This window comes from Colobus angolensis, unplaced genomic scaffold (genome assembly GCF_000951035.1).
Source record: "Colobus angolensis palliatus isolate OR3802 unplaced genomic scaffold, Cang.pa_1.0 Scaffold178, whole genome shotgun sequence".
NCBI lineage: Eukaryota > Metazoa > Chordata > Mammalia > Primates > Cercopithecidae > Colobus > Colobus angolensis.
Genome location: NW_012114910.1, coordinates 4,962,473 through 4,976,505, shown reverse-complemented (window position 1 = coordinate 4,976,505; position 14,033 = coordinate 4,962,473). Strand labels below are relative to the sequence as shown.

Below are 14,033 nucleotides of genomic sequence, written 5' to 3'. Positions count from 1 at the left end.
AACACTGGAAATTATTCCTTCTATCCAACTGTTTGTTTGCACCCATTAACCAATCTCTCCCCATCACTCCCTCTCCCCTAAATAGAACTACCATATGATCCAGCAATTCTACCACTGGGTATTTATCCAAAGGAAAGAAAATCAATATATCAAAGGGATACCTGCACCCCCATGCTTATTGCAGCACTATTCACAATAGCCAAGATATGGAATCAACCCGTGTCCATCAGTGGAAGAATAAATAAAGAAATTTGGTACATGTACACAACGGAGTACTATTCAGCCATTAAAAAAAAAAAAAAGGAAATCCTGTCATTTGCAGCAAAATGGATGGATAGTCATTATGTTAAGTGAAATAAGCCAGGCACAGAAAGACAACTATCTCATGTTCTCACTCATACGTGGGAGCTAAAAAAGCTTATCTTTGAAAATGCATTTTAACACAAAGGGTCAGGGACCTGTTTGGAGTCTCTGCTTTGCCACTGACTGGCCACTGGACCTGGACACATGTGCCTTACCTGCCTGAGCCTATTTCTCCTTGAAGCAATGGAACTGGACCCTCTCTCACCTGTTTCGGGATGTGCCAATATGGCTACTTCTCTACCTCTCACATTGCTCTTAGGGGACCACAGTCTTAGAAAACCTGCCATTTCCAGTCGGGCGCAGTGGCTCACGATCATGAGGTCAAGAGATCGAGACCAGCCTGACCAACATGGTGAAACCTCGTCTCTACTAAAAATACAAAAATTAGCCAGGCATGGTGGTGCGTGCCTGTAATACCAGCTACTCGGGAGGCTGAGGCAGGAGAATCGCTTGAACTCGGGAGGCAGAGATTGCGGTGAGCTGAGATCGAGCCATTGCACTCCAGCCTGGGCAACAGAGTGAGACTCTGTCTCAAAAAAAAAAAGAAAGAAAAGAAAAGAAAACCTGCCATTTCCTCATAATTGAACTGCCATCACCTGAATATTCCCTGTGCCCTTTTCCAAATCCAGCATGGCAAACACAGGGGTGAAATATTCAGACAAGCAAAGGGATCAGGGCTTTAAGAAATCAGCCTTCAGCCAGGCATGGTGGCTCACACCTATAATCCCAGCACTTTGGGAAGCCGAGGTGGGCGGATCACTTGAGGTCAGGAGTTTGAGACCAGCCTGGCCAACAGGGTGAAACTCTGACAGTACTAAAAACACAAAAATTAGTTGGGCATGGTAGTGCACGCCTGTAATCCCAGCTACTTGGGAGGCTGAGATGGGGGGATTGCTTGAACCTGGGAGGTAGAGTTTGCAGTGAGCCAAGATCAGTCCACTGCACTCCAGCCTAGGCAACAGAGTGAGACTCTGTCTCAAAACAAACCAACCAACCCTGACCAGTCCTCAAAAATGATCAAGCTCATCCAAAACAAGGAAAGTGTGAGAAACTGTCACAGCCAAAAAGTCAGCCTTCAAAGGACTTTTTTTTGGAGATGGAGTCTTGCTCATCGCTGAGGCTGGAGTGCAGTGGCGTGATCTCGGCTCACTGCAAGCTCCACCTCCCGGGTTCACGCCATTCTCCTGTCTCAGCCTCCCGAGTGGCTGGGACTACAGGTGCCCACCACCACGTCTGGCTAAGTTTTTGTATTTTTAGCAGAGATGGGGTTTCACCGTGTTAGCCAGGATGGTTAGATCTCCTGACCTCGTGATCCGCCCGCCTCAGCCTCCCAAAGTGCTGGGATTACAGGCGTGAGCCACCGCGCCCGGCCCAAAGGACTTGTTTAGTCCTTGCCATACATGTTCATGGTGGGATATTTACTACAGCACAAAGCTGGAAACAGCCCAAGGCCTATAACAGATGAATGGATAAACAAAAGTGGTCTAACCATACAAGGAAGATTTTTCTGCATGGATACGCCCTATGATATGGGTGAAGCTTGAAACACTGTGCTGAGCTAACGCAGCCAACTGCAGAAGGTCACACAGTGTATAATTTCATTCATATGAAATGTCGGAAGTAACTCCGTGGAGTCAGAACACCTGCTGGTGGTGACCAGAGATGGTGAGAGAAGACGACGGGAAGGGATTGCTTACTGGGGGATGGGGTTTCCTTTTAGGGCAATGAAAACATTTTGGAACTAGATCGGGGCAGTGGTTGCACCACACTATGAATGTACCAAATGCTGCTGAATTGTTTATTTTAAATCGTTCATTTTATGTTATGCGAATTTCATAAAAAAGACATATTCAATATTCACTTTTCTGCAGAGTAGCAGGCTTGGATAAGACATACATCAGCTCAGGACAAAGGAGTCCTCTAGGAGGGCAGCGAAGGGATTTCACCACTGCTGTAACACTTGTGTATAAAAAAAGGAGCGATCGGAATCACACACAGCAGAGCCAGTTGTCTACTGGAAATTCTCTGTATTTGAAATCGTTCATGATTTAAGAGAAAAAATGTTTAAGTAATTATGGAAAATCAAAAAGGAAGGGAAGGGAAGGGGAGAGGAGGGGAAGGGAGGGGAGGGAATGGGAAGGGAGGGGAGGAGAGGGGAGGGGAGGAAAGAAGGAAGGAAAGGAGAGAGGATTCTAACCCAGCTGAGTCTAAATGCAGTCTCCAGATCATCACAGTGCTTTGCAGAGGTGAAAGCCTCAATGCTGGATGGTGGGCCACAGGTAACCAATGACCAGACCACCAGCTGACCACCAGGAGTGACCACTGAAGGTGAGACCTGAAGTCACTAAGGGCTGAGTGGGGGCTTCTGTCCCTGCTTTTCCCCAGAGGGGTGAAGTAAGAGCCACCCGAGAGCTGCCCCGTCCCCACCCCCACTCAGCACAAAGCTATTTTATACATTTGTGTAACTTGCAGCAAAAAATTTGGTCACAAACAGTATTCACCTGCTCTGTGGCAACCTTCTCCCACTGTTATTATTATTCTGAGGCAGCTTTATATAGATGCCTTACTAGTTCTAGTTTAAAATTTTTGCATGAGATAACGGTGTCAAGTGTTCCACGGAGGTTCAGGTTCCTGTTGGGGAGATGCAGGACTTTGTCCTGGGCTAGCAGTATTATCCTTAAGACCCAGGGTTTTATGTGAGGGGTTTTCAGGTTTTTTTCAATGAAGTTTCTTAGAAATAACAAATCCATCGGTTGGGCATGGTGGCTCACGCCTGCTAATCTCAGCACTGTGGAAGGCCAAGGCGAGTGAATCACCTGAGGTCAGCAGTTTGAGACCAGCCCGGCCAACAAGGTGAAACCCTGTCTCTACTAAAAATACAAAAATCAGCTTAGCATGGTGGCACACGCCTATAATTCCAGCTACCTGGGAGGCTGAGGCAGGAGAATTGCTTGAACCTGGGAGGCAGAGGTTCCACCTGTACTCCAGCCTGGTTTACAGAGTGAGACTCCGTCTTAAAAAAAAAAGAAATACAAATCCATCATGTATATGGCAGGTACACAAACCAATAAAAATTAACACTTGTATGCCCACCATCCAGCCAAAGAAATAGAACTTTCCTGCTACTATGAAGTCCTGCCTCTTTCTCCCGTCTCTCTTTGGAGCCAACTGTGGTCCTGAATTTTACCCTTGAGCTTCTTTATTAGTTTTGTCACACACACGTTTGTATACATCATGTATATGCACATGTGTATGTGTGTATCCTTAATGACAGGCTGATGGAGCTGGCATGTTTTTGAACTTTATGTAAATGAAATATTTCACACACACACACACACACACACACACACACACTTCTGTGACTTGCTTTTGTGGCTGTTTTTGCTTCGTGATTCTTCCATGTTGAAGTGCACAGCTATAGCTCATTACTGCTGTGCAGTGTTCCACTGCTTGGACACACAGCTCATTCATTCACACTCTTGTTAATGGCCATTTGGATTGTCTCTTAGAAGTACTGCTGCTTTGAATACTTGTTTAGATTGTCTCCTGGTGCATGGGCCAAAAAATTTCTCTAGGGCAGTGTTCTCAATCCTGGCTGCACTCTACGATGACCTGGGAGAGCTTTGCAAAAATGCTGACACCCTACTCCAAGGGATTCTGACTGAATTGGGTTTTGGAAAGGAAACCCAGGAATAGGCTTTGTTTTGGTTTGGTTCATTTTTGGAAGCTATCCAGGTGATTCTAATATGCAGCCAGTGTTCAAAGTGACATGAGGGTGACATTGCCCAAAGTATCCTCACCAACAGTGAGTTCCCACCTGGCCACATTTTCACCATACTTGGTAAGGTTTCTGTTTAGCCTTCTCCCTGCCACGAGGACAGGCAGCTGGGCTGTTCACAGTCTCTCTTCTCCAGTGCAGAGACCAGAGTGCTTCCAGCATGCCAGGCTCCGCTGTGGGGTTCTCCCTTCAGCTCCACTGCCTGCCTGTGCACTTGGATCCCCACTGTTACAAACAGGGGCCCATTCGGCAGCTCAGGGGTTTCTTCACCTGGAGCAGGTTTGCACCCTCAACTGCTCTCTCTTCTCTCCTGTCCACACTCTGGCTCCAAAGCCTCTGCTCTCACCTCCTTCCAAGTATTTTGTGGTTGTTTTGGCTGCCTCCTAACCCCAAAGAAGGTGTGGTTTGTCTCTGCTATCCCCTCCATTTACTGCTTCTGAGTGATTTCAGAAGGAGGAAGTCCCAAATGTACACTGCCAAGTTCTAAGCTAGAGACCTTAGAAAACAAAAAAAGAAGAAAGATTACACCCCTAGCCCCACCTCGGTCCACATTGGGCTGACTCAGAACGTCCAAGGACATCAGGCCTCAATACTTTTTTTTTTTAGACAGAGTTTCACTCTTATCACCCAGGCTGGAATGCAATGGCGCCATCTTGCCTTACTGCAACCTCCACCTCCCGGGTTCAAGCGATTCAACTGCCTCAGCCTCCCAAGTAGCTGGGATTACAGGCATGTACCACCACACCTGGCTAATTTTTGTATTTTTAGTAGAGACGGCATTTCACCATGTTGGCCAGGCTGGTCTCGAACTCCTGACCTCAGGTGATCCACCTGCCTTGGCCTCCTGAAGTGCTGGGATTACAGGTGTGGGCCACCGTGCCAGGCCAGGCCTCAGTACTTTTATTTTTTTGAGACGGAGTCTCTGTCTCCCAGGCTGGAGTACAGTGGCACGATCTTGGCTCACTGCCAGCTTCGCCTCCCGGGTTCACGCCACTCTCCTGCCTCAGCCTCCCAAGTAGTTGGGACTACGGGCGCCCGCCACCACGCCCAGCTAATGTTTTGTATTTTTAGTAGAGACGGGGTTTCACCGTGTTAGCCAGGATGCTCTCGATCTCCTGACCTCGTGATCCGCCCGTCTTGGCCTCCCAAAGTGCTGGGATTACAGGCTTGAGCCACCGCGCCCGGCCTGATCTGATGGTTTTATAAGGGACTCTTCCCCCTTTGCTCGGCATGTCTCCTTCCTGCCGCCTTGTAAAGAAGGTGTCTTGCTTCCCCTTCGCCTTCTGCCATGATTGTAAGGTTCCCTGAGGCCTCTCCAGACATGCAGAACTGTTGAGTCAATTAAACCTCTTCCCTTTATAAATTACCCAGTCAAGGACAGTTCTTTATAGTAGTATGAGAGCAGACTAATACAGCAACTTATTTCTTCACGGCTAGCAAAAGAAACTCTTCTCTAGTTCTTCTAAAGGATCAACTGATTGGGTCAGGCCCACTCAGGATAATCTCCCTTTTAATTAACTTAAAGTCCATTAGGGACTTTAATTACCTCTGCAAAATCCCTTCACTTTTGCCACAGAATGCAACCTAATCGCAGTACGGATTATCCTATCACATTCACAGGTCCTACTGAAACTCAAGGGGAGGTTATTATACAAGGGCATGAGTCACTAGGGGTCATCTTAGACCTGCATATAAAAGGGTCTTTGGAGCCAAACTTCAATTAGCCACACCAACAACTAAAATCCACCAGCAGGGACTAGCATAAGCAAAAGCAAACTTGGAGAATCAAATCAAGTTTCAAGGACAGATACCAATGAACACTTTTATTTACCGATAAAATATAAAAATCCAGGTCTCTTAAATCCACACAATCTCTCCAAATATTTGGCAAGATTGATCCCTAGTCCGTACGGGTGGGTAACAAGAACAAAGGGGTCTCTGCTCAGAGAGACTTATTGTTGTTCAGAGTTCTGCCCTGCTTCCCTCTAAATGCTCACCAACCTGGGCTCTTCTAAAGTGGGCAGACAGGCCTTATTCTAAGCGTAGGACTAGCCCCATTTGTGTGTGACACTAAGTTCCTCCAATGGTCCAAACTAAGCGTGGATGACTATCCAACATCACACAAAAATGCACATCCCCTCTCTTTACAAGACATACAGAATCTCAAGATATCTCAAGATATGCAGCAAGTTTAATACCTGAAGGTTAACAGAAATGACAACAGGACACAGATGCAATGCTACAGTAAAATGTGGTTGGGGGTGGAAGGGGGCAGAGGGACACTGGATATCATCACAGCAACCAGTGAGTGAGTCCTCTGGTGCCCTGAGGAGGTTGTGAGACCCTTGACTCATGTCACAAAGAATGGAGTAAACTAACAACTCTGAAAGACAAGCAGGTGGCAGCATTGCTGAGATGAGACTCGGGGCAGGGGTCTGGAGCTCTGTCACAGAGTATTAATGCTCAAGGATGCCTGGGCTCAAGAGTGTTCTGGTCAGCATTTTAACATCAGAAGAAGGGCTTCTTCAGGACGCACTCCTTTCTCTTAACATGAGGTGAAGAAACCCATCCCATTCTGAGTAACCGGGCCCCATAACACCTTGGTCTTTTGATACACAGCAGCACTACACACCACTGCGCCCCCTAGCCAGCTTCACTCTGTCTGCTAAGCACCCACTCTGCAAATGGATCTCAGAGTGAACAAATCCAGAGGAGGTGGGAGGAGCCACCGTGGTGGGATGTGAGGGACAGGAGTTGGCTGGAGGAGCAGATGGGTCCCATGTCAGGTCCCTCCTAGGCATCATGAAGATTGCTATCACTCAGAAGCACCTTTTCCCCAGGTTTGAAGGCTGGCATCCCAAGGTAGGGGCAGCTGGCACAGCGGAAGGCATCGCCCAGGTAGCACTGGAGAGAGAAAATGGGGAAGCCAAGGGTCAGCTTATCCCAGGCATACCAGCCAGAAGACAGAAATTCCTAATTTCATGTGGTCACAGTGGCCTGAAGGAAATGGCTGAGTATGTTTGCAGGTCCAATTGAGTCCCAAATATTAAGAGTTTTCAAGATTTCTGGTTTCGTGAAAAACTACAGTGAAGAAAAGTTCCCTAGGAGGCCACAGTTCTTTTGTTTTTTTGAGACAGAGTCTCACTCCATAGCCCAGGCTGGAATGCAGTGGCGCGATCTTGGCTCACTGCAAGCTCCACTACCTGGGTTCCTGCCATTCTCCTGCCTCAGCCTCCTAAGTAGCTGGGACTACAGGCGCCTGCCACCATGCCCGGCTAATTTTTTTGGATTTTTAGTAGAGACGGGGTTTCACCGTGTTAGCCAGGATGGTCTCGATCTCCTGACCTTGTGATCCATCCGCCTCGGCCTCCCAAAGTGCTGGGATTACAGGTGTGAGCCACCGTACCTGGCCCTCTGTCACCCAGGCTGGAGTGCAGTGGTGCGATCTCAGCTCACTCCACCTCCCAGGTTCAAGTGATTCTCCTGCCTCAGCCTCCGGAGTAGTTGGAATTACAGGCGTGAGCCACCGCACCCGGCCATAGTTCTATATTCTATGCAGTTCAAAATACAACCAACTTCAGCTAAATGTCTAACCATCCGGTCTCACTCTGAAGTACAAAGAAATGGGCCAAAAATAAAAAAAACAACAACAAGACCCTCCCCGACCAGCACAAGCACGCTAACCCACTCTCACTCTCAGGAGAAAGCCTCTTTCCCCATTACTACCTATGTTCGTGTGCTCACGCATTTGTCTGTTACTAAAATATTTGAGGTGGAGCTTGTATGTGCTTGGTTTAGAAGGAGGCCTAATCCCCCTGGGGGTGTGTGAATGCCGAGGAATGATCCTGATATTTACGTTTCCACAAGCTGACTTAGGTTGGGAGCTCATCTGTTCCCTCGACTTCTCTTTTTCCAGTTCTTCAGCAAGGCCACAGGTGCTGTGGGAAAATCAGTAACTAATGAATGAGAATTGTCACCACCCAGAAATTCCAAATCCTAACAGTGCCAAAATGTGCTTTAAGCCTTTTCTCTTCACACCGGTGTCATAACTCAGAAGCCTATGAGCCAGGCAGACAGCAGCAATGGGAGAGGCTGCTGAGGGAGACAGGAGTGGGAGGAGGATGAGGGAAGTAGAGTGTGTGTACTCTGTTTACAGAGGGCAGCCACTACTCAGCTTCAGCTGGTTATCATGCTGGGGAAAGAGTACCCAGTTTGCCATATTTTCCAAATTCAAGAACAGAAGGGGAAAAAAATCTGTTTTCACTTGTAATTTCCTGATTTGTAAATGCTGGCAGCTTTTACATTTAAAAAACACTGATGATTAAACAAGCCTGAATACCACTGATTAACTTTCTACAATCCTTCCCATCCATTTATAAAAACAAATAATGGTCTCACTCTGATGCCCAGGCTGGAGTGCAGTGGCACAATCGTGGCTCACTGGTAGGGTTTTGAGGGAGAGTGAAATTAGATGTATGGCACAATTATGGCTCACTGTAGCCTCGACCTCCCAGGCTCAAGTGATCCTCCTGCCTTTGCCTCCCAAGTAGCTGGAACCACAGGCACATACCACCATGTCTGGCTAATTTTTTTTTTTTTTTTAATTATTTGCAGAGATGGTCTCCCTGTATTGCCCAGGCTGGAAAACGTATGTTTTAAAAATAGTACAGCACTGTGATGACTTGCGTGCAAAGCCACTGGATGCAGCATAGCAGGCTCCAGTCACCCCAGCACTCACCAGTTCTTACAGGCCTTCCTCTTTTTCCCTTCTCCACAAGAAGCAGCCCGCAGGGAAGCCGGATCTGGCTTCTTCAAGTCTTCTGGATCCAGCAGCTCATCCGAGTCAATGAGATCCTGGAGAGTGTTCAAAGCAATGAGTGACACAGTCGTGGTCTCTGCTAATGAAAAGCTAAAGTGACCACAGGCTTTGAGAGGAAACTTGGAGTCCAGGCTAAAGAAGGTATCCACCCTGTCCTACTTTTGGTTGATCATCATGTTCAACCTGACCACATGCTCAAGAGGCCAACGGTGAGTTAAACTACATCCACAGAAGATGCACTAGGATGCGAAGGAATTAGAAACAAATTTACATGAGAAAAAGCCGTAAGACTGGCCAGCATTGTGTACAGAATATACACATGTTGGGGGTTAGGGGCAAGAATGAGGAGAAGGGAGGGAACAGGCAGAACAGAGAGGGAGAGAAGTGTTTATGAAGAGTCATGTGAAAAAGGGAACAAAATATCTTCTACATAATCCCAGAGAAAAATCAAACAGTTATATATATCTTTATGTAATTCTTTGTAAATGTGTAGACACTTAGTCTGTAAACCCTATGAGAGCATGAACCTGACTTATTTTGCTCACTAACTTCAATAGTAGAGGTGTAGAAATGAAGAACTTTATTACAGGCAGGGCCAATCAAAGATGGAAAACAGGGCTTTTTAAAGCATGGAACGTTCAGCAACTTGCCCAAACAAAGGTGCCAATAAAACTATTTAAGCTGACAAAATCTTTTCAGGTTTACACATGCCCACAAGAGTTTTCAACATATCATATGAAGTGAGAACAAGAAATTATGTGGGGAAAAAGAAATGCTAAAAAATTTAAAATGCCACCAACACAGCTGAGTGCAGCGGCTCATGCCTGTAATCCCAACACTTTGGGAGGCCAAGGTGGGCAGATCACTTGAGGTCAGGAGTTTTGAGACCAGTCTGGCCAACATGGTGAAACCCCGTCTCTACTAAAAATACAAAAATTAGCCAAGTATGGTTGCATGTGCCTGTAATCATAGCTACATGGGAGGCTGAAGCACGAGAATCACTTGAACCTGGGAGTAGAGACTGCAGTAAGCCGAGATCGTGCCATTGTACTCCAGCCTGGGCAAAAGAGCGAGACTCTGTCTCCAAAAAAAAAGAGCCACCAACATGGAGTTTCCTTCTAAATCAAAGATGTAAGTGACAGGCATAGTCATAAATCTGGGCTTTAAATACATTCACACCTACAAGTCCAGAAAGGTCACTATAGCTGTTCACACCCAAACTGGGGCCTGAAAGAAAGCCATCAAGTGACCGTGGTGCCAGCTCACCATGCTGTCGTCCTCCATATCGTTGGCTGAGAGGGTCCACAGCTTGGCAGCAGCAGGGTCCACAGCAGGCTTCACTGAGTCCAAGCAATAAAAGAAAAAAACTCCATAAAAACAGTCAGAAACTATTAATTACAAACATACCTAAATGCTTTCTGCTGTGTAGAAGAGAACACACTGGCCTGGGAGGCAGAAGATGTGGGTTCAAATTCCAGCCCTACTCCTCTAAGAGGTCTGACCTTGGGCCAACCACTTTCTGGTAGTTACAGCAGTCGCCATTTGCTAAGCACTTGCTTTGTACTAGGAACCATATTAAGCACTTTATATACATTATCTAACTTAATTCTGCTGACAACCTTATGAGGTAACTGTCATCCTAGTTTTACTGCTGAGGAAACAGGTTTAGACACTTAGGCTGGTTCCACAGGCTGCAAAGTCTGTCTGATGCTTTTAACCTCCATTCCATATTGCTTCCTCCTCGATACCTTAGTTTCCATCCTATAACATGAAGCTAAATCGTACTCCCTATGTTACTGCAGGTGTTTTGAGGATTAAATGAGAAATGTGTCAAAACCTTTAAAAATAGCAGAGTTTTATAGCCTCAAGTAAACCTGCTACATACAAGAAAATAGGCTCTAGAGCTGCTGGTGGCAAGGTAACACCATCAGTGGCAGACAAACCTCACACCTCCTGGTTCTCTGTCTAGTCAGGAGAATGCAAGGAAGAGCCCAAGAGCTGAGGCTCAGATGCAGTGTGCGCAAATCCTCGCAGGCCCTTGGGGTAAGAGTACCCTCTAGTGATCATTGTTACAGCTGGATGCTCACACCTGCCACAGGGCCAACTGTTCTTCTAAGCTATTCCTACTCATTCTGGAACCATGAGTTGAAAGGTTAGATTCCAAAGGATTTCTTCAAGATTTAGGTTAGATGGTCAAAATCATACAAGTGGGGATGTACCAGTAAATATCTGTAAATGTGTGCATACCTCACAGCTGGGTCAATTCAGGCATTTAAAAATAGTGATAGGAAGGATGAGGATGGGGCAGTGTGTATGTGCACGTGTGTGCTTGTACACAACTTTCTAGGCAGAAGAAATACAGTTTTGTAAGTGTCTTAGCATCCTCAAAGTAAGAACAGTTGATTTTTCTGGCATAGGGGAAAAAAGCACATGAGAACAGGAACAGGGCACTCTCATCTGCCATTACCACTACACTGTGAGGTCTTCTGAGGATAAACGTTGATTCCAGGACCTGGAAGGACTTCATTAATTAACTGTGTGACTCAGTCCTGTAGAATTAGGAGGTCTCAGTATCTTCTGGTGCAGAAGAAGGAGCTGAACTAGATAATACCTATGCATTATTTCAGTTTGGGATCCTAATATGCCCATGATAACAGTACATTAAGTATTCTTCTATGTGGAAATGGCAGAAATCAAAAGACTAAACCTCTAAAAATATCACCATTTCATTTATTGCTGGCTCAATTTCTAACATGTCCCTCTAAGCCCATTCAAACAGAAGAAATGTCCCTAGGCCAGCCTTACCTGAAGGAGAAGACTTCTTGGTGATGGAAAGCTTAAGCTGACTAGAAGAACCCACTTCAAAGTTTGGTTTTTTGCCTGTGATCTGAACAAACAGCAGATGGTCACTTTCATGACCAAGGTATTCTCGAACAGACTGTACTTCCTCAGGGGTTAGGGGCTCCCGCTGCAGCTAGAATTCAAGACATCAAAAAGATTAGTCCACCCTCCTCTATAAAATGGTTTACTATGTCTACCTACACAGGAGTTAAAGACTCATTTCTGTGCATTAAATATATAACAGTAGATGGTAACAGGTATCGCTTTATGCCTCACATTCAGTTTCTCACTGATAGGAACCCTAGAGTATAACCTTTGTCTGCATGTTTACTTGGAGCCTACCCCTTGGAAAATGTAAAAGTAGTTATAAAATATTAGGTATGAAGCATATGCTAGTTATTGTAGGGGATGTAATATAATTATGAAAATGAACCAATGAACCAGATGTGGTCCTACTGTGTAACAGGAAAGAATGCCCACAATGAACACAGCAGAAATTTATATCCCAAAACACAAAGGGGGAGCAAAATCCTTTCTATGTTTCTTGGGATAAAGTAGCAGAGAATGAAGGTAGAATAAAAGGGTCAGGGTGCCATCTCTATGTCCAATAATTATAGACTGGTTACATAAATCATAGTCTATCTATTGCATGGAATACTATTACATCATTAATATGAATGAAGGGAAATACACTGAAGTGGGTAAGTGTCTATGATACCTAAGGGTGAGAAAAAAGCTGGTGATTGAACAATGTATGCATATGATCTTATCTAAATTTTTAAAAAAGTATGTGCATGTAGATGCTTGTAAATACATAGGAAAGGTCTGAATGGACATACAAAAAGGCATTGGTGGCTTCCTCTGGGGAGAGAAGTGTGAGCAAGGAGTAGGATGTCACTTTATATTCTGTATGCTTCAGTATAAAGTGAATTTTTATGAGGAGTCTGATATAGTTTGGATATGTGTCCCCTCTAAATCTCATGTTGAATTGTAATCCCCAGTGTTGGAGGTGGGGCCTGGTGAGAGGTGACTGGATCATGGGGGCCGATTTCTCATGCATGGTTTAGCACTATCCGAATTCTCATGAGACGTGGTTGTTGTAAAGTGTGGCACCTTCCCCACCCCAACTCTTCCTCTCTTTCTTGATCCTGCCTTTGCCATGTGATGTGCCTGCTCCTGCTTCACCTTCTGCCATGAGTAAAAGTTCCTTGAGGCCTCCCTAGAAACCCAGCAGTTGCACGCCCATGGTTCCTGTACAGTCTGCAGAACAGTGAGCCAATTAAACCTCTTGTCTTTACAAATTATTCAGTCTTAGGTATTCCTTTATAGGAACAGAAGAACGGTCTAATACACATTCCTTATTTTAAAATCAAGCACAGAAAACCTTAAACTAAAAGGAAAAATAAGAAAAGGTTGGCATAAAGAATCTAAGGCCTGGCAGGATGCAGTGGCTCACGCCTGCAATACCAGCACTTTGGAAGGCCGAGGCGGGTAGATCACCTGAGGTCAGGAGTTTGAGAACAGCCTGGCCAACATAGCGAACCCCCATCTGTACTAAAAATACAAAAAATTAGCTGGGTATGGCGGTGCATGCCTGTAATCCCAGCTACTTGGGAGGCTGAAGCAGGAGAATTGCTTGAACCCAGGAGGCGGATGTTGCAGTGAGCAGAGATCGTGCCACTGCACTCCAGCCTAGGCAACAGAGCAAGACTGTCTCCAAAAAAGAAGAAAAAAAAATTTTAAAAAATAAAGAATTTAAGGCCCTACGTTATGTAAGAAATAACAGGCACAACAGCTATCATGCTGTAACATTTACCTCTCCCACATCCAAGAAAATTTTAACATCAAAGAGTGTAGAAATACAAACACTTCTGCTTAATTTAAATATTTCCACTGAATTGTCAGAAAAGGAACTTTGCCCCCTAACCTATTCCAACTTCCCACCAAAAATGTGAGGTTGAACTAGGTGACAGTGTTCACCCAAGCCTAGGATTCGGGTCTACTGAGAGGTGGGTGTTGGAAGCAACAGAGCTGCTGCTCATGCCCCTCAGCTGTCACTACCACTAAACTAGGACCAAGGAGACAAGAACAAGCCCCAACCCACATGGGCCAAGTTGAGTCTCTTCGAAGTTGATTATTCTCACAAGTTTTTTTTTTTTTTTTGAGACAGAGTCTCACTCTGTCGCCCAGGCTGGAGTGCAGTGGTGTGATCTTGGCTTACTGCAAGCTCCG

General features: G+C 45.6%; 1 protein-coding gene across 2 annotated transcripts in view; it reads right to left on the bottom strand.

Annotated features, from left to right (window-relative positions):
- Positions 1–5,952: 5,952 nt before the first annotated feature.
- CIAPIN1 (cytokine induced apoptosis inhibitor 1) overlaps positions 5,953–14,033 on the bottom strand; it is an 18,799-nt gene continuing 10,718 nt past the window's right edge. The window contains exons 5-9 of one of the 2 annotated variants that reach the window (XM_011938836.1): positions 11,766–11,934; positions 10,227–10,300; positions 8,880–8,995; positions 7,998–8,079; positions 5,953–7,045 (exon numbers count right to left, since the gene is read on the bottom strand). In XM_011938836.1, coding sequence (XP_011794226.1) covers positions 6,935–7,045; positions 7,998–8,079; positions 8,880–8,995; positions 10,227–10,300; positions 11,766–11,934 — 552 coding nt within the window. In that variant the 3' untranslated portion in view covers positions 5,953–6,934. Of the gene's footprint in view, positions 7,046–7,557; positions 8,080–8,879; positions 8,996–10,226; positions 10,301–11,765; positions 11,935–14,033 lie in introns of those variants that run through there. The other variant, XM_011938835.1, reaches the window with a different exon arrangement.